This window comes from Urocampus carinirostris, chromosome 8 (genome assembly GCF_059441175.1).
Source record: "Urocampus carinirostris isolate Australia breed hairy pipefish chromosome 8, RoL_Ucar_1.0, whole genome shotgun sequence".
Taxonomy (NCBI): Eukaryota; Metazoa; Chordata; class Actinopteri; order Syngnathiformes; family Syngnathidae; genus Urocampus; species Urocampus carinirostris.
In genome coordinates, this window is record NC_142356.1 from 8,445,365 (window position 1) to 8,465,188 (window position 19,824).

At 42.4% G+C, this 19,824-nt stretch overlaps 2 protein-coding genes across 2 annotated transcripts in view; both read left to right on the top strand.

Moving 5' to 3' along the window:
* Positions 1 to 6,820, top strand: part of LOC148360625 (phospholipid-transporting ATPase ABCA1-like) — a 101,257-nt gene extending 94,437 nt beyond the window's left edge. The window contains exon 48 of the mRNA XM_088341492.1: positions 2,170 to 6,820. Within this exon, the coding sequence (XP_088197618.1) occupies positions 2,170 to 2,313 (144 nt within the window). The 3' untranslated portion in view covers positions 2,314 to 6,820. The remainder of the gene's footprint in view (positions 1 to 2,169) is intronic.
* A 3,001-nt stretch (positions 6,821 to 9,821) lies between these two features.
* On the top strand, positions 9,822 to 13,689 carry LOC148360626 (putative pancreatic secretory proteinase inhibitor). Its single transcript, XM_088343003.1, has 4 exons — positions 9,822 to 10,081; positions 12,126 to 12,154; positions 13,405 to 13,517; positions 13,585 to 13,689. The coding sequence occupies exons 1-4, from the start codon at positions 10,036 to 10,038 to the stop codon at positions 13,628 to 13,630; spliced, it is 234 nt and encodes a 77-aa protein (XP_088199129.1). The 5' UTR covers positions 9,822 to 10,035; the 3' UTR covers positions 13,631 to 13,689.
* The last annotated feature ends 6,135 nt before the right edge of the window (positions 13,690 to 19,824 follow it).

Genomic DNA, 19,824 nt, shown 5'->3' on the forward strand with positions numbered 1-19,824 from the left:
TATGAAGAATTGTGATATAGATTTTTAGTCCCAATAATATAACTGGGCTGTATAAAAACACATGGTAAGAAAAAAGTAAAGTGTTAAAAGTGTTAATAATATGCGCTAATGTGGTTCAACCATGCAAAAGAGGCATAAACCAAATTTCCAGAGAAAAGGGGGGAATCTGCTTCGTCTTACGGTGCCCCCCCTCAACTCCCAGTGGTATATTCGATGATGCCAACATGGCCTCGAAACTGCCACAAGAGTAACCGTGGTTTTTATTACAGTTTCTGCAGATGAAATGAGTCACAACATTAGCATCTCTGCTGGCTTTGATCTATTTGATCTCATTGGCAGCTTGCTCTGTAGACTGCCCAAAGCACATCAAAGAGCTTTCTTTTCCATTTACATAAAAAACATTTTAGAATATCACAATACATTTTTACATCCATTTTAACAAGATACTTTTAACAAGAGATCGTTTAGTGTTTTTTTTTTAACGTTTACAATGAATTTAACATATTTTTCTTTAGTCTGAATTTTAACCAACATCATCCTTTTATATATATGAAAAAATAGAAAAAAGAACAATAATGAGTATAAAAACGGATACAATTTACCTGCAGGTGAAATGAGTCACAACATTAGCTTCTCTGCTGGCTTTGATCTCTTTGATCACTATAAGGGGAATTACCATTTTAGCACAACAGAAACAAAACGAAAATAAACAGCTTGACAACATTAATCACATGACTGTGCATGTTGAGAGATTTGTCAGCTGTGGTTATAATGTTTAAATTAACTTTTTTTTGTGGAGCACCAAAACAAAACCCCGCCTTCCGGTCACATGTCAAAAGCCAAAACAAACCCTACCCCAAACCAGCAGGTGGCACTGTTGGACTCATCATTGCAGGACACTTACCAAAAACTATACACATATTTCAGCAGGAATTTCAATAAAACAAAAGTTATTATTACATGAATTTCATTGACACTTTGTGTCATGACAATAAGGGCATTCTATTCTATTCTATTCTATTCTACAGCACAGATTTTTAGCAAAGAAGAAGAGAAGTGTGACTTGTAGTCCTGGCACTTGTAGTCCACAACATATAAATCTAAATTTTGAGCAACTACCTGCAATATTGTACCTATAAGAACATCCTGCAACTTTTGAGAGAAGACGAAGACAAGTGGGACTTGTAGTCCTTAACTTAGATAGTTTATTTATCCCCGTAGGGAAATTCACATTTCCAGCAGTATTCTTATGTTGAAAAATAAAATGATAAAATAAAAGATATAGAATATAAAATACCCAATATAACGTGATGATATAGAGCACAGGTGTCAAACAGGCGGCCCGCGGGCCAGATCAGGCCCGCTAAGGGATTGAATCCGGCCCGCGAGACAACACTCAGAGAAGCGCAAGAGAAAAACAAGCTGCAGGTTGAAATAGGTCAACTTGATGTTGCCAAAGAAAGGTGCCTCAAACAAAGACACTGTACTTCTATTTATTTCTCTCTCTCTCTCTCTCTCTCCCTCTTTTCCACCCCTTTTCCCTCACTGTCTGTCTCTTTCACTCTGTGTCTCTCTTTTTCTCTTCCTTTGTTGCTCTTTGTCTCTTTCTCTCTCTCTGTGTCTTTTTAACTTCTTTTGCTGGAACTTCCTTTTTTCCTTTTCTCTCTTTTCCTCTCTTCCTACCCTTCGCGCTTTCTTTCTTCTTTTCTCTCCTTCTGTCTTTCTATTTCTCTTTGAATTTCTTTCTTCCGCTCCCTTTCTTTCCCCCCCTCTCACGACTTCTCTTTTTATCTCTTTTGTTTCTCACGCTCTCTCTCTCTTTCTTTGTCTCGCCCTCTCTCCTTTTCCCTCCCTCTTTCTCTTATTTCTCTATCTCTCTTTTTCTTTTTCTTGAATCTAATAGTCCGGCCCCTGAGAGAATGTTTTTTCTATCGTGTGGCCCCCAAGTTAAAATGAGTTTGACACCCCTGATATAGAGTATTTAAATTGTGCTACGGAAAATACACACTGTAATAAAAATAGGGTAATATGCAAATGTGGAGGTGGGGTTTAATGTGGGCTTTTAGTAACTCCCCCGGGTGGAGTTAAAGAGCCTCATGGCATGAGGAAGAAACGATCTCCTCAGTCTTAGAACACTATTCAATCGTCTCCTTTTTCCCCCCCCGTCAGGTGTTTGTGAATTTCGCCAAGGACCAAAGCGACGAGGACCACTCGAAAGACGTCCACCTGAGCAAACGAGACGCCGTGGTGGTGGACGTCTCGCAGCTCAACTCTTTCCTGAAGGACGACAAGACCAGGGAAAGCTGCGTCTGAGCGGGACCGTCTCCGCTCGATTCATCTTCCCGTTTCTAGTTTTATTTTCGAAAGAGGTCTCGGCGGACCTGGCCAGGAGAGCACAGCCGAGACCGACGCTGAACTCGATGCAAATCAATGCAAAAAAAAAAAATGGAGATATTTAAGACGGAGGGACGAGGAGACCGGTGCTTCTTATCCTTCGCTGGTGGACACTTGAAGCGAGACGGATCGCCGGACCGGGAAAGAACGTAGCCGTGCTACCATCGGTCTGGTCGAAAGGCCAATCGCGGGACTGACTCGGAGAAGTTACGAGAAAGTGTGGACACGATACGGATTCCTGTTCGTCACAGACAACTGCAGGAGGACTTCCTGACCGGGATCAGTTTTTTTTTTTTAAACCCGTCTGACGCATTTCGAAAATCGGTGACTCTTTTTACAATCCGATTCTCTAATTGTTAGGATTCTGTTCCATGACTCAGTTTCTACCAGCCTAGTGAAAAAAAATGGAGACGTCTTTACCCGTCAATATCACAATTACCGTAATTTCCGCACTATGAGTCGGATTATAAAGCGCACCCCCCAAAAATGGTCTTCTCTTATGTTTTTCATGTATAAGGCGCACTGGACTATAAGGCGCATAGTATTAAAACTACAGTAAGAGCCACCGTATTTGATAATCGAAAAATATTATCTCAAAACACTCACAGTGCCAGAAACTAATGTTAGAGAATAGAGAAAACAAGGAAGTTGTCCTGAAAAAGTGGAGACGTCTTTACCCGTCATTGGCAGTGACCGGGATAACATTATTACAATTACCGTAATTTCTGCACTATGAGTCGGATTATAAAGCGCACCCCCCAAAAATGGTCTTCTCTTATGTTTTTCATGTATAAGGCGCACTGGACTATAAGGCACATAGTATTAAAACTACAATAAGACCTACCGTATTTAATAATTGATTAGGAAAATATTCAAAACACTCACAGTGCCAGAAACTAATGTTAAGAATAGAGAAAACAAGGAGGTTGTCCTGAAAAAGTGGAGACGTCTTTACCCGTCTATCGCAGCGACGGAGATAACATGATCACTATTACTGTAATTTTTGCTCTATGAGTCGGATTATAAGTCGCACCCCCCAAAAATATAGTCTTCTCTTATATGTTTTTCATGTATAAGGCGCACTGGACTATAGGGCACATAGTATTAAAACTACAATAAGAGCTACCGTATTTAATAATTGATAAGTCTCAAAACACTCACAGTGCCAGAAACTAATGTTAGAGAATAGAGAAAACAAGGAGGTTGTCCTGAAAAAGTGGAGACGTCTTTACCCGTCATTGGCAGTGACCTAGATACCATTATTACTATTACCGTAATTTCCGCACTATGAGTCGGATTATAAGGCGCACCCCCCAAAAAATGGTCTTCCTTTATGTTTTTCATGTATAAGGCGCACTGGACTATAAGGCACATAGTATTAAAACTACAATAAGAGCTACCGTATTTAATAATTGATTAGGAAAATATTGTCTCAAAACACTCACAGTGCCAGAAACTAATGTTAGAGAATAGAGAAAACAAGGAAGTTGTCCTGAAAAAGTGGAGACGTCTTTACCCGTCATTGACAGCGACCTGGATACCATTATTACAATTACCGTAATTTCCGCACTATGAGTCGGATTATAAGACGCACCCTCCAAAAAATAGTCTTCTCTTATATGTTTTTCATGTATAAGGCGCACTGGACTATAAGGCGCTCAGTATTAAAACTACAGTAAGAGCTACCGTATTTAATAATTGATTAGGAAAATATTGTCTCAAAACACTCACAGTGCCAGAAACTAATGTTAGAGAATAGAGAAAACAAGGAGGTTGTCCTGAAAAAGCGGAGACGTCTTTACCCGTCTATCGCAGCGACCGAGATAACATTATCACAATTACCGTAATTTCCGCACTATGAGTCGGATTCTAAGGCACACGCCCCCCAAAAAATAGTCATTTCTTATATGTTTTTCATGTATAAGGCGCACTGGACTATAAGGCACATGGTATTAAAACTACAATAACAGCTACCGTATTTATTGGTGTAAAACTGTTCCGCATTTACGGTATATTTATATGTGCAACAATTGATTGGTCCAAAATTGTCTCCAAACACTCACAGTGCCAGAAACTAATGTTAGAGAATTCAGAAAACAAGGAAGTTGTCCTGAAACATATACAAACGAAAGAAGCACCTCTTTGATGCATCTGATGATGGATCAAACTTTGTATTTATTGATATATTTTAGGACGGCATTCTTTTTTCTCCAATCCCTCACATTTGTTTCTGGCACCATGAGTAAAAATAGTGTGATAATGCGATCATCGAATGCTTTTGAATCATCGCGATCCCGTGATTAGGTTTCCGCAGTCCCAGGGTTCGATTCCCCTTGTACACTATGCTTTTTAATTGATCATTCATCGAACAAATACGATAGGTTGCTACCGTAAACCTCGTGTATATCACGCACCCAAACTTTGATTGTTTTTTTTAGGCGAAAAAAAAGTGCGTTGTTCACGAAGAAGTACGGTAATAAATATGTGTTTAATCACAGTGGCAGTAATACAGAACAATTGGACATACTGTATGCATGATGCTTATAAATCCTCATGTATTTCAAATTTGTACCTCGAAATTTCTGGCCAATTGGGGATTTTGCGGTGCACCTTATAGTCCGGAAACTACGGTAATCGGGACTGATTACTCTGCTCGGTAAACAATCTATTGACATCTTTACCCGTCATTGGCATTGAACCGAAAAAATTGCGTTCACCTCATGCGAAAACGGCACTACTGAATTTGTTTTCCATGTTTTCATTCTATGCACGGGAGGTAGAAAGACATTTATTCTCATCATTTCCATTAACTTTTCCATATTTGAATTATGAATATTTGAAATTCTATTATTTAATAATGGCCTTCACTACTTACATATCTTTTATGCGATAATGGCTGTACTGAGGTCCTGTAAGGCCGGTATCGTATACAGTATCCTTCTGAAATCCAGTATTTTTCCCTTCATATTCCCTATAAATTCATCAAATGTCCATCAGGCCATTCTCGCAGGGTTTAATTTAATTTAATTTAATTCATTATTCGCAGATAAGCGATTGTTTTCGACGATTTAATTGGTGATTTAAGAAAAAGTACAGATTAAGTGCCACTATTACACTGAAAAACAACGGCAACCGGATGATGAAGGTGCCGAGTCTGATCCAGAGGATTCCCCTGGTACTGGTAACCATGGAAACCGGTATTTTCTGTTTCATGCGGGGGATCAAAAAAACAGCCTGAGTCTCGTAAGGGATGCCCGAACTGTGATAGTTGTCAAAATTTCACCATTTTTAGCCTTTATCTTAAACGGTTATTGTCAGTATTTCCATTTTCGCATGAGGTCGACGAAATTTGTCACCTTTGACGTCTTTACCTGTCATCGAACAAATCTCATCTCATCTCATCAGCTGCACCGCTTATCCTCTGTAAGGTCGCGGGGGTGCTGGAGCCCATCACAGCAATCTTCGTGGGCAGGGGACACCCTGAACTGGTTGCCAGCCAATCGCAGGGCACACAGGGACAGACAACTCGCTCGCTCATTCACACCTAGGGACAATTTGGACCGGCCAATCCACCTGATATGCATGTCTTTGGAATGTGGGAGGAAACCGGAGTGCCCGGAGGAAACCCACGCAAGCACGGGGAGAACATGCAAACTCCGCACAGTAAGGCCGGGAGCTGGATTTGAACCCACGCAGGAGGTTCCCCACGACCTCAGAACTGTGCCGCACACGCGCTAACCACTGCGCCGCCGTGCTGCCCCGAACAAATGAACCTCCTATTTTTTTTTCCCGAGCACTCCATGACATGGAAAATAGGCTGTGAAGGGACGAATGAATCGATAAAAGCACAAAAAGTGGAAGAAAATGAAGTCGGAAAGAACAAGACATTGCATGCCGCCCGAGGGCTCGAAATGCCACGCGAAGGAGAAAGAATAAAAGCCCACCGATACGCGCTAGGTGATAATAGCTAGCTTCGCTTGTAACGGAACTAAAAAATGTCCCGTACCGTAAAAGTCTTGTGATGAAATTCCGTGCCAAATCCTCTTCGACCAGCAGAATTTCGACAACCGTTTTGTACGAAGTTTTTTTTGTCATTTTTTTTTAACGTGAAGTCATCGAAAACACGTGTTACTGTATTGCCAAACGGGAGTTTTTACCGGACACAATCAGGGACCACTCGGATTAGCGCTCCCACCGAACCCATGCTATGCTAACTGTCGCGTGATCTCGACAAAGAGCGCTAAAAGTCCAATCGTGATTATCGAAACTATCGTGGCAAAAAGGTGTTTTGTTTTTTGTCTTTCTCTCAATGGTATTCTTCGTTTACATTTTGTTCACAAGTATTAGCTAACAGCTGTTTGAATTTGTTACCCGTTGTGTATAGTAACTATTGAAATAAAGTTCGTACGTTTTGAAAGAAAAACCACCCAGCTTGATTTTGTCTTTCATTGGGCCCTGTTCAATCCAGAACAAAAAAAGCGAACCTATACTCCAGCTCGCTTTACGCATGTGGGAGAAGGGGTAGTGTTTATTAATTGTGCTTTTGTATAAAAAAGGGGAAGACTGGAAAAAAAGAGAGTGGGAAAGTGAGGGCAATAGAGAAAAAGGGAAAGATTAAAAATTAAGAAAGGTGGTAGGAAAGAGAGAGAGGGAGAGAGAGAGAAAGAAAGGGAGAGAGACAAAGAAAGGGAGCGAAAGAAAAAAAGAAATGGAGGGAGAGAGAGAGAAAGAAAGGGAGAGAGACAAAGAAAGGGAGCGAAAGAAATGGAGAGAAAGCAAGAGAGAAAGCGGGAGGGAGGGAGAAAGAAAAGGTGAGGGAGAGAAAGCAAGAGAGAAAGCGGGAGGGAGGGAGAAAGAAAAGGTGAGGAAGAGAAAGAAAAAATAAAGGGAGAGAGAAAGAAAGAATGAAAAATACAAAGAAAGTGAAGGCTCACAATTAAACTATTATTCCAGAATGTAACATTCGATAATGAATCAACCATTGAGAATTTTCTTCCTCAGTATTTTTTGCCTTAGCTTTGGTGACATCCAGTGGACATACATAAAACTACAGGTTGTTCATTTATCTCATGTGCTTCTCTAAGCATTGCCTTGCGGGCCGGATAAAATCATGTGGCAGGCCAAATTAGGCCCGCAGACCATGAATTTCACACACGCACAACAGAGGGGTTGAAACGGTAAATCACATAGAATATTAGGCAGTCGGGTGTTATTCCTGGGGCCTCGTTTCATCCAGAACAACAAAGACAACAGACACTCAACCTTAATTTACACATTCATGGTAACAATTTTTGTCAATTTAGGGCATTTTTTGCCATTTAAACCTTGCAAAATGTGCGTAGTAGTAGTTATCAATATGACATAGTTAACAAATAATAACAATAAAACACAAAATGTAAGGTTTTGATGAATAATTTAGACAATTTACATTGTATTTTGACCAAAATATTCACCAAAAACTAAATATTTTAACAATACCCACAACATTTCCTCGTATTTACTTATTAAAAACCCGTCCAAAATTGGAAAGTCAATTTGTAGTTCTTCCATTATAGTTTGTCGTCCAATATGTCAGGAACAGAACGGAGACAGAATCCACTTGCGTTACGTTTCTCTCAGTTTTATTGGAAGAAAGAGAAAGGGTTGCCCCCACAATCCGGTGATCGCTCCGAACGCGGAAGTGGGACTTCTGTGGCGAGCGATGGAGGTGTCGGGAACGGAAAAACGGGTCAGTAGCCGGGACAGGAGAGCAAAAACGTGGTCGGGGTCGTAAGCGAGTCGTAAGCCAGGAAAGAAGAGTAGACGTGATCGAGGACAAAAAAGGTCGAAAGCTGGGATGGGAGAGTAGACGTGATCAGGATCAAAAACGGGTCGAAGCCGGGGGACAGACGGGAGCAAACAACAGGTTGGAGTCTGGGTCAAAAGAAAGGCTTGCCTCGTGTAAACATCAGGGCCTGAATGGAGAACACTCTCGAACCTACGGATTTCTTCTTGGCTCTTGGGATCACTACTAAACCAGAATTTTCCCAGCAAAGGCTCCAAGGAGGATCATAATAATGATAACAATACATTGTATTTCGAAGCGCCTTTCAGGACACCCATGGTCGCTGTACATATAGTAGGACACAACAATAAACGAAGAGTAAAACAATCAAGTCATAAATAGCCAATAAAACACATTAGAGTTAAAAGGTGCAGTATGTGAGGCAGATGGTCAACGATTTGAAGGTGGACAGGGTCCCAGAATTTCGGAGGCCAGGCGGCAATGAGTTCCAGAGCTGGGGGGCAGAGCGGCTGAAAGCTCTCCTCCCTGTGGAGCTGAGGCGAGCACGGGGTATAATGAGATAGAGGGTGGAAGATGATCCGGGGAAATTAGATCTAAAAAATATGAGGAAGCAAGTCACTTCCTTTAACTTTGTGATTTTTGTTTGAAATATGTTTAGACATACCGGATTTTTTCAGCATAGACTATCAAGTGCCTTTATATGGTTACTATATACCAGTATATGGTTTTCAAAATAAAAATGAAACAATGTTAAAAATGAATAAAACAAGTCTTAAATATCCTCTTACACTGATTTCGAATTGTATTTTTCTTTCAACGCGTTTCATATGAAGCGTTAACATTTCTATGCAGTTGTTTTTAACCCGTATAGTGTCATTGTTCATAAATTGTTTTGATACATTTTAACTTTTTCTGCTTTTATATTTTTCAATATATTTTACATAATAATAGCGCGGGTTGACGTTGACCAAATGTTACCTGGCTGAAAATCGGTTGTAAAAGGTGAAAATTACGATTTATTTTCAATGTAAATACATTGATTCGGTTAGGACGTTGACCTAACCAACATGGCTGCCACGTGGGCACGCTGGTCAGCGGGCCGCTACGGCGTATCTAGTCTTCTATATACATATATGTGTTTTAACCACAGGTGAGTGAGATTGAGTCATTAAAATCACAAATTGGTAGGGTTTTTGTTGTTGTTGCAATTTTATTTTTTTTCCCCATCCATTTATTAATGTTATTTTTTTTTAAATGTGGGGGTCGATTTAGTTTCTAGTTGTTGTTTTTTTTGGTACAACTTTATTTAGCAGGCTGCTACGGCGTATCTAGTCTTCTATGCATATCTGTGGTTTTTACCACAGGTGAGTGAGATTGAGTCATTAAAATCACAGATTGGTAAGGTTTTTTTGTTGTTGTGGCAATTTTAAGTTTTTTTCATCCATTTATTAATGTTATTTTTTAAAAATGTGGGGGTCAATTTAGTTTCTAGTTGCTGTTGTTTTTTTTGTACAACTTTATTTAGCGGGCTGCTACGGCATATCTAGTCTTCTATACATATCTGAGGTATTAACCACAGGTGGGTGAGATTGAGTCATTAAAATCACAAATTGGTAGGGTTTTTTGTTGTTGTTGCAATTTTAAGTTTTTTTTCCCATCCATTTATTAATGTTATTTTTTTTAATGTGGGGGTCAATTTAGTTTCTAGTTTGTTTTTTTTTTGTTTTGTTTTTTGTACAACTTTATTATACCCAACATTCATTGACAGCTGCGACGTTCCCAGGAACTGATAACGCTGCCATAAAAATACAAATGTTATCGAGTCCGGAAGTCACTTCAACCATTTGTCCTTCAACATGACGGCTAGAATTTTGCTGCTGGTGCTCTTCTGCGTGGCTACAGGTAGTTTCCGTTTTCACCGATGTATATAACTTCAATTGTTAACATTTCAGATGACAGTGGTACTGGGATTAGCTTTTTAACCTGAAACATTTGTAAATCGAGACGCTTTTTGAATGGAAACGCCCTAATCCGTTCCAAGACCAGCAAAAGTATGATATTTTTAATACATCTTAAAAGGGCATCAGACCATGAAACAAATACGTATTAAAATTCGATTACTGCACAATAAACATACACACAGAGGCACACCATTTAAAAAAAAACAAAGAATAAAGGAAATAATGAAACTATTTATTTACCTTTTTAACTGGTTTCCTTGTTTACTGATCCTCAGTCGTGTTTTGTGCCTGGCGTTTCTTGGAAAACTGATTCAATGACGTCTGCTTCAGTTCCATGTCGTTTTCAGACTCAAGAGGCCACGACCTACAAAAATGAAACCATGTTTTTCTGACGACACGTTGTCGAGTTTGCTCTTTTTAGTCGTGCTATAAATATTTCAGAATGCCAAGCCACAAACTAAATGAATGACTCCTGCTATTAAGCAGAGTAGTTTTCACAGCGAAACGTAACTATGACGTCACGTCTGCAGCGAATGCAACAGATTTGAACATTATAATACATTTTATTTTTATTTTTTTGCTACTATGTAGTCTTATTTTTGCAATACTTGAGAGACCCAGTGTGTAATATTTGCCCACTAGATGGCAGTGTATTGTCAAATGCGAACAAAAACTAGTGCTACAGTTCACAGCGTAGTAGCATGGCAGCTACTTCTCTGAGTAGGGATTCCACTAGAAAGTCAAATAAATACAAATTTCTTCACCTATGATTTATGGTATGATATTTTGGTATTTTTGCTTGGTTTTCAAATCTAATGTTTTTTTGTTTTCTAACTTGATGATAAAAGATTTATTCATACCACTAGGAGGCACTAAATATCACACTGTCCCTTCAATACAGAAATATTCAAATAATTTGAATAAATACTAAAGTTTGTTGATACGATAGAACAAACATTCTCTCGGGGGACGGACTAGTAGATTAGAGAGAAAGAAATAAGGGAAAAAGAGAGAGTGGGACAAAGAAAGAGAACAAAAGAGAAATGGGGAAAGAGAGAGAAAAAAGGAAGAAATCCTATGAGAAATAGAGAGGAGAGAATAGAGGGGAAAGCACAAGAGAGAGAAGGGAGAGCAAAAGAAGGTAGAAAGAAAAAGAGAGGGAAAGCACAAGAGAGAGAAGGGAGAGCAAAAGAAGGTAGAAAGAAAAAGAGAGACACAGTGAATATGAGAGAAAAAGGGAGAGAAAAAAGAGAGAAAGAAAGAAATACAAGTACAGTGTCTTTGCAAGAGGCACCTGGCTTTGGCAACATCAAGTGGACATATTTCAACCTGCAGCTCATTTTTCTCTTGCGCTTCTCTCAGCGTTGTCTCGCGGGCCAGATTTAATCCCTTAGCGAGCCTGATCCGGCCCCTGGGCCTCCTGTTTGACACCCCTGCTGTACACCATCATTGAACGATTGGTCGTCCATTCGGGTATCTGGCGTAGCCCCGCCCCCCAGTCATTTGATTGGACAGCTTGAGGAGTATTTTATATTATTATTATTTTTTTTATAAGCCAGAAAATCAAAAGATGTTATAATAAGAAGTATAATCTTTGTGAGTATGAAAATATATTTTTTTGTGTTTTCAGGTTAAAAGTAAGTACTGTATATCATGGCCTGTTGTACAACATTTTTTTTTTAATGGATAGCTTTTTGGCACTCTTTGGCTTCCATACTGGAATTGTAGTTCTTTTTTTAAAAAAAATGTAGTCCTCCAGGAATTTTTTTAGATGGGTTTTTTTCAAACGTGTCTGTTTTTTATTAACTTTTTTGTCAAAAGCTTCAAAACAAAAACAGTTGCGTAAATCTGAGGTCAAACTTTAACTACAGCTGAGTCAATAAAGATAAACCTGACCAGTAGGGCAAGTTTACCTATCCTTTTTGTTGTTTTTTTCAAGTTCATGATGTGTTGATTAAGGTTACATCATTTTGTACTCTTTACAGCTGCAATGGAAACGGGAACCATGAGAAAGGTAAACAAAATGTTGAAAATGGTGTGTAATAGCAACCCCTAGTGGTGTAGAAATAATCAATTATTAAAAAATAAAATATATAAACACTTTAGTCGACTTTTTCCACCACTGTTTCCTTTTCTAGTCACTTGAAGCAGGCTATGAATTGCCATTTGTCGTTAGGTGCTCCTTGTCAATAAAGCTTTCTTCGTCCTTCAGTGTGAAATTCCGCTTTGCTCTTTCACCGACTTCTCAGTAGTGCCTGCCTCTTTTTTTCCCCCCTGTTCCCTCTCTAGCCACTTGGCTGCAGGTAATGGCTAGCTGTTATTGTTAGGTGCTACTTGTCAATAAGGCTTGCTTTGTCCTTTAGTGTGAAATTCCGCTTTTGCTCTTTTACCGGCCTTTTTAGTAGCTTGTGCCTCTTTTTTTTTCTTCTGTTTCCTTATCTAGCCCCTTGGCTGCAGGTTATGGCTAGCCGCTATTGTTAGCTGCTCCATGTAAATAAAGCTTGCACTTTTGTTGTTACTAGCCTTTTTAGTAGCTTCTGCCTCTTTTTCCCTAATTTCCTTCTCTAGTCACTTGGTTGCAGGTAATGGCCAGCTGTTGTTGTTGGGTGCTCCTTGTCACTAAAGTTTGCTTTAGTGTGAAATTCCGCTTTGCTTTTGCAATCTTTTACCGGCCTTTTGAGTAGCTTCTGCCTCTTTTTGCCCCAGTTTCCTTGTCTAGCCCCTTGGCTGTTTTTGGAACCAGCCTTTTTAGGAACTTCTGCCTTTTTTTTCCCCGGTTTCCTTATCTAGCCCCTTGACCGCAGGTTATGGCTAGCCGCTATTGTTAGCTGGTCAATGTAAATAACGCTTGCACTTTGTTGTTACTAGCCTTTTAGTAGTAGTCTCTGACTCTTTTTTTTCTTCCCCAGTTTCCTTCTCCAGCCACTTTGCTACAGGTTACGGCTAGCCATTGTTTTTCTCAGCTGCTCCATGTAAATAAAGCTTGCACTTTTATTATTACTAGCCTTTTTAGTAGCTTCTCCTTCTAGCTCCTACAGCTAGCCACTTACACTAGCTTTGATCAACTCCATAAACTGTCTGTCTTTGACTGTTTCCTTCTCGAACCACTCGGGTGCAGGCTTTTACTTTACAGAGTTAAAAGATTTTTATAACAGTGAGTCTTGTATCAAATGGATTGTCAAAATGCTAAATTGCTAGGTAGCTGTGCAAAAGATGCATGAGATTTTTTTTTTGTTTTGTTTTTTGAATTTGATTTTTCTGCAGCCATCTTGTCCCGAAACGAGCGAGATCTTGGCATGTCCCATGCACTTGGCCCCAGTTTGCGGTAGCGACGGGAACACTTACGCAAACGAGTGTACCCTTTGTGTCCACAGACTGTAAGTACACCAAAAATATCGCAATTCCGATCGGATAAAGACCAGCCTTTCCTTTTTCTCCGTCCAGGACAAAGAAAATGGACGTCCTGATCGCTCACGATGACGCCTGTTGAGCTGCTCAAGATGATCATTTTTTTGTCAATATGAAAAAAATAAAAAATAGTCTGCATCAGTGGTTGCAATAGAAGTTTTATTTTCATGAGACAATAGCTGAAGTCGGTCACACTCTGTATAGGCGGAGAACTAGCAGGACAAAGCTACTAAAAAGTTGAATGAGCTAACAATAGCAGCTAGTGGCCAGCCATAGCCTGCCAACCTGAGTGGCTAGAGAAGGAAACTGTGGACAAGGCACCAGATTTCTGATTCGCGGGACTCTGATGCATGCAGAACGTCGCTCTACCACCAAAGAGGCCGAAAAGAGCAAATACTCAGAATTTGGTAAGTGGCTATTTTTTAACAGCTAGCAGGTAAAGCTTCTAAAAACAGGATTGGCTTGAGAAGGAAACGGTGAAAAACAGGGACCAGCTGTCTGAATCAAAAGAATGGGTGCCGATCACATGGAGGGCTCTGCTAGATACACCTGGAGCAGTTGAAAAGAGCAAATACCTGGAGTTGTTCAGAGCTGGAGTAAGTGGCTAACTTTAACGGCTAGCGGGTGAAGCTACTGGAAAGGCTGCAAAGAGCAAGGTTTATTTACAAGTAGTCAAAAACAATAACCATCGTACAACCAAGTGGCTAACATAATGGCTAGAGAAGGAAACGGTGAAGAGAAGTGTTAAATGTGATTAATGGAACTCCGTCACTTGCGGGGTAGGCTAAAATAACAGCGTCCAGCCATGGCTTGTAGCCGAGTGGCGAGAGAAGGAAACTGGAGAAAATAAATGTCAGAATTACTGACTCAGTCACATTTGCTTGTATCCACATCTGTGAAAAGTGATACAAACAATAGCATCTAGTGGGAAACTGTAGCCTGCAGCCAAGTGGCTAGAGAAGGAAACGTTGAAAAACGGGCACCATCTGTCTGAATCACGGGACGTGGTGACTATCACATGCAGGGCTCTGCTAGATACAGCTGGTGCAGCTGAAAAGAGCAAATACCTGGAGTTGTTCAGAGCTGGTGTAAATAGCTAACTTTAACGACTAGCGGGTGAAGCTACTGGAAAGGGAAGTAGAGACTGCAGTTTTATTTACAAGTAGCAGTTAACAATACCCATATCATACAACCAAGTTGCTAGAGAAGGAAACTGTGAAGGGTAAACAGTTTTGTCATTCACTTGCAGGAACTGCTAACAATAACAATGGCTAGCGCCGAGCCATGGCTTGTAGCTGAGTGGCGAGAGAAGGAACCCGGAGACAAAAAAATGCCTGGTGCCTGAATTACAAAATCGATCACGTTTGCTTGTATCAAACTCTATGGGAGGTGAAACCAAAGCCTATACAACAAGGACAATTCAAACATCTTCTTTGTTCCTTTATCTCTTTGTTTCCTTATCCTCAATGTAAAATGTGGACCTGGAGTGCCACGTCCAATTTCGTTGTCACAATATATCCCATGTTGTATCAATGACAATAAAGGTCTATTCTATTCTATTCTACAAACAATACAATTTATTGGCAAACTGTAGCATGCAGCCAAGTGACTAACATATGTGGCTAGAGGAGGAAACAGTGGGGGAAGAAAACCAGTTGGAACATGCCAGAACCTCTTTACCTTTTACCATTTAGGGCTCAGCTGTGTGGTAAGTGTCTACAAGCTGCATCTGGATGAGCTACCTTCACAAAATGGCCAGTTTCCCCTTGTTAGCATTTTGACACCACTTGGAGCCTCTATATAATGTACGCTGGCCCTTTAAACACCGGAGCCCAAATCAGTGATGTTAAGTAGATGTACTTTTCTAAGAACAAGACATTTATTCACAAACGATGTGAAAAACTATTTCTGTGTTTGGCATCGAACGTGTTAACCAATTCTTTATTTCAACAGTCGAATAAATGTGGCTGTACATCTGAACCAACTCACCACAGCAAACAAACTCTAGAGGGAGCTATGGCTGAAAACAGGCTTTCCTCAATTGTCATACTGCTTTGAATTTAATGAATTCAATTGAATTTCTTTTTTATTTAAGACTGTTCAAAAAATGCCAGGCTGAAGAGTCGGCCCTCGCGCATTTTCCGCTGACCAAATTTGGACCCCCGCTTTCTAAAAAGTTTGGACACCCCTGGGCTGGAGACTTGCTGTTTTTTATAACACTCTGAAATTAAATAGGGACCGCAATCCGACACGCCTAATTTACATGATCCAACTTCATTCTAAGCTACAAGGACCTCTAATTGTCAGAACCAGAACAGAAACAGGACCCAATCGCGTGACGTTTTCACACAAGCCTTTTATTTTACGGTAATTGGGGAGTCATGTACGTTAGGAAGCCGGTCTGGCGTGGAAGGACAGGAAGCCAGAGACCGACGAGACCGATTCCCATACCTGTCGCGCTCCAGGGCTCCATGCCCTTACAAACTGTCGTATTTTCCCTTACTAAATACAAAATAATCTTACACCACAGGTGTCAAACAGGCGGCCCGCGGGCCAGATCCGGCCCGCTAAGGGATTGAATCCGGCCCGCGAGACCACACTCAGAGAAGCGCAAGAGAAAAACAAGCTGCTGGTTGAAATATGGCAACTTGATGTTGTCAAAGCCAGGTGCCTCTCACAAAGACACTGTACTTGTATTTAGTTCTCTCTCTCTCTCTCTCTCTTTTTGTCTTTCTTTCTGCCTTTCTGCCTTTCTTTTTGTCTCTTCATACCCTTCGCGCTTTCTTTTCTCTCTTTCTTTTTTTCTTTCTTTCTGTCTTTTTTTCTTTCTTTCTCTCTGCCTTTCTTTCTACCTTTCTTTCTTAGTTTCTGCCTTTCTTTCTTTCTCTCTTCATACCCTTCGCGCTTTCTTTTTCTCTTTTCTCTCCTTCTGACTTTCTTTCTTTCTCTCTTCATACTTCATACATAATATACTGATTAAAGGGATAACCACAAACCTGTCTTTTATCATTCTCTCCTTTTATACTTTCTTTTTTTTCCTTAACTTCTTTATACAACATCATAATTTCTTCATATAACGCATCAAAGCAAGTGAGCCGTTTGAGAGCCGGCTCTCTTTATTGAGTTAAGCCAAAAAATCTGGTTCCCTAAAAAGAGACGGACTTCCTTTCACTACATAACTACCACATGAAACCCGAGGTGGCAGATGCATGCGCACAGTAGCATCAAACCGCTCGCTTCGTTTGCAACGAAAAAAAATACAGAGGTAGAGGCTACCGCGGTGAACTCGTTTGACTTGATTGATTTGCCGTTTCGTGATAGTCGGTGTATTCCGGATGGTACCCATCATTGACAAATTTGCTTTTTTCAGTACAGATTTTCTTGTACGTGGTACAAGTCTTAAAATGCATAATAAACATATTTTGTACGGTATAAACGTACAGGTTGACAGGTATGGATTCCAATTGCCTGAGTTGATATCGGACAGATGGGGTCGATACTGGACAGGAAGGGACGGACAAGATTGATAATGAAACAGGATATCGAAACAGGACAAACTAGACGTGAACCAAAACTGGAGAAAATAATAAACAGGACCAAAATAGAAACAAAAATGGAACCGGGCAGCACGGTGGCGCAGTGGTTAGCGCGTGTGCGGTCTTGGGAACCTCCTGTGTGGGTTCAAATCCAGCTACCGGACTTCCTGTGCGGAGTTTGTATGTTTCCCCGTGCTTGCGTGGGTTTCCTCCGGGCACTCCGGTCTCCTCCCACATTCCAAAGACATGCGTTTCAAGGTGAATTGGCCGGTCCAAATTGTCCCTAGGTGTGACTGAGCGAGCGAGTTGTCTGTCCCCTGGTGCCCTGCGGTTGGCTGGCGACCAGTTCAGGGTGTCCCCTGCCCACTGCCTGATGATTGCTGGGATGGGCTCCAGCACCCCCGCGACCCTACTGAGGATAAGTGGTGCAGCTAATGAGATGAGATGAGAGAAAACTGGAACCTGAATTTAAACAGGACAAAAAAATAACAATGCCGGACTGAAGACATCAACAGGAAAACAGGACCGGGCTATGGAATGCCCTGCCTCCGGAGATAAGATCTGCAGCCTCAATGGAAGTTTTTCAATCAAGGCTTAAGACACACTTCTATTCCAAAGCTTATGATTGATGCCCACCTCATATTCTGTATTGTCCTGTCTTTTTCCGACTGCCTGCCTAGTGGTGATACGAAGGAGAAGGACGATTGGAGATGAGTCAGCGGACTAGCGTTTGACCTGAAGCATGTGAACGTCTACATGGACCAGCTGGCAGAGATGGGAAGCTGCGTCGTGGCCGTCATAGACTTTCTGGACTAGTTTATAGGCTGGGGGCGTCGCTGCTGTCATGCACTTTCCGAACCAATTTTCAACATGTTACCTAGTGTTTGTTATGTTTGTGTATTGTAATGCTCCCCCTCGGATGGGTCTGGCCTTGATGCGGCGAGGGGGCTTGCGTGTTCCAGTGACCCTGGAGAGCGATACCGTCGGGAGTTTGCTCCTGGTAGGGTCACCCATGGCGGGCCGGTCTCCGGGGTAGGTTCCAGACAAACAAAGACCCCAGCGTGGCAGCCCCCACCAACCGACCTGCGGAGGGCTAACAACTCACCCAGGAGAAAACCCCCTTTGTTACGAAACTGACCAGAGAAAGAAGCCGGACTGACCAACACGGTAACGGACCCCAGCCTGCCCCCGACCAACGAGTACGGATCGACCTTCGTCGTAAGACCCGTGTCGCCACCTGGAATGTCCAGACACTCCTTCGCCCCGGAGCTGCCACCCTGCTGTCCCGAGAGCTCTGTCGCTATAACATCACCCTGGCAGGGCTCTGTGAAGTACGATGGCAAGGCAATGGTGAAACAACAGCTGGCAACCATTGCTACATCTGGAGTGGCCCCGAGAGTCGGACCGGCCTTTACGGTGTGGCTCTCGCCATTCCAAAAGCCCTCCGGAGGTCCCTCATCAGCTGGACACCAATAAGCGACAGACTACTGTCTGCTCGCTTCCTCCACCATCACGGCAAGATGACAGTGATCGTCGCCTACGCCCCCACTGATGTCGCTGATGAGGATGCGAAGGACGCGTTCTTTGACCAACTCCACCAGGCTGTCGACCAAGCCCCACCACACGACGTCACCATCATCCTCACTGATGCCAACGCCACTCTATCCAGCAATGATCGGCCCCCCGGCTCACCTGTCGGCACCACCTTCGTTGACAGCACAACAAACGACAATGGCAACCGCCTCCTCTGCCACCAACAACCAACAACCTTTGTGTTGCTGACACCTGGTTTCCCCGGAAATGCATCCATCACTGGACGTGGTACAGCCCAGATGGCAGAACCAGGAAGGCATTGGACCACATCCTGATATCACGACGCTGGAAGTCGTTTGTAACCAACTGCCGGGTGTTCAGAGGAGCACAGCTTGGCAACACAGACCATCGTCTGCTGGTGGCCCAGCTCAAGCTAAAGCTCCGAGCCAACCAGCACAAGACTCTGCCTCGCCCCGACTCCTCCCGACTCAGCGACCCCAACATCGCCAGAGACTTCAGTTGTTCCATCCGCCGCACTCTCGATGCCCTGGCTCCTGACAAGCTGACAGACTGGGCGGCCTTCAAGGAAAGTGTCCTCCAGTCTGCTCACAATGTCCTCGGACGCCCGCGATCCTCCCCGAGAAAGCCCTGGATATCAGAGAGGACACTAAACATCATAGACCAGCGGCGTGAGGCCCGGCTCCGAGGCGACCTCACGGAGTATCGGAGACTGAACCGCCTGCGCAATGTGGCCATTGCTGAAGATAGGGAGAGGTTTTGGCAGGCAGAAGCCCAACAGCTTGAGTCCGCGGCCAACAACAACAACATGAGCCGCGTATTCAGTCTACTACGCCAAGCCCGTAGCGGCCCACACATAAAGACAGCCCTGGTAAAAGACTCAGACGGCAACCTCATCATGACAGAAGCCAACTGTCTCGCGCGCTGGAAGGAGCACTTTAGCCTCCTCTTGCAGCACAGCACCATCCCGGCTGATCCCACCCTCCTAGTGGCTGCAAACACAGCACCTCCTAGCGACGCCTGCTGCACAGACCCTGTAACACCCGAGGAAGTGAGAGCTGCTCTGAAGAAGCTGAACACAAAGAAAGCATCTGTGCCATTACCGGCGAGATGCTCAAGGCCGGCGGTGATGGCATGGTGGAGTGGCTAACCTGCCTATTCAACCAGGTGTGGGAATCGGAGCAGCTGC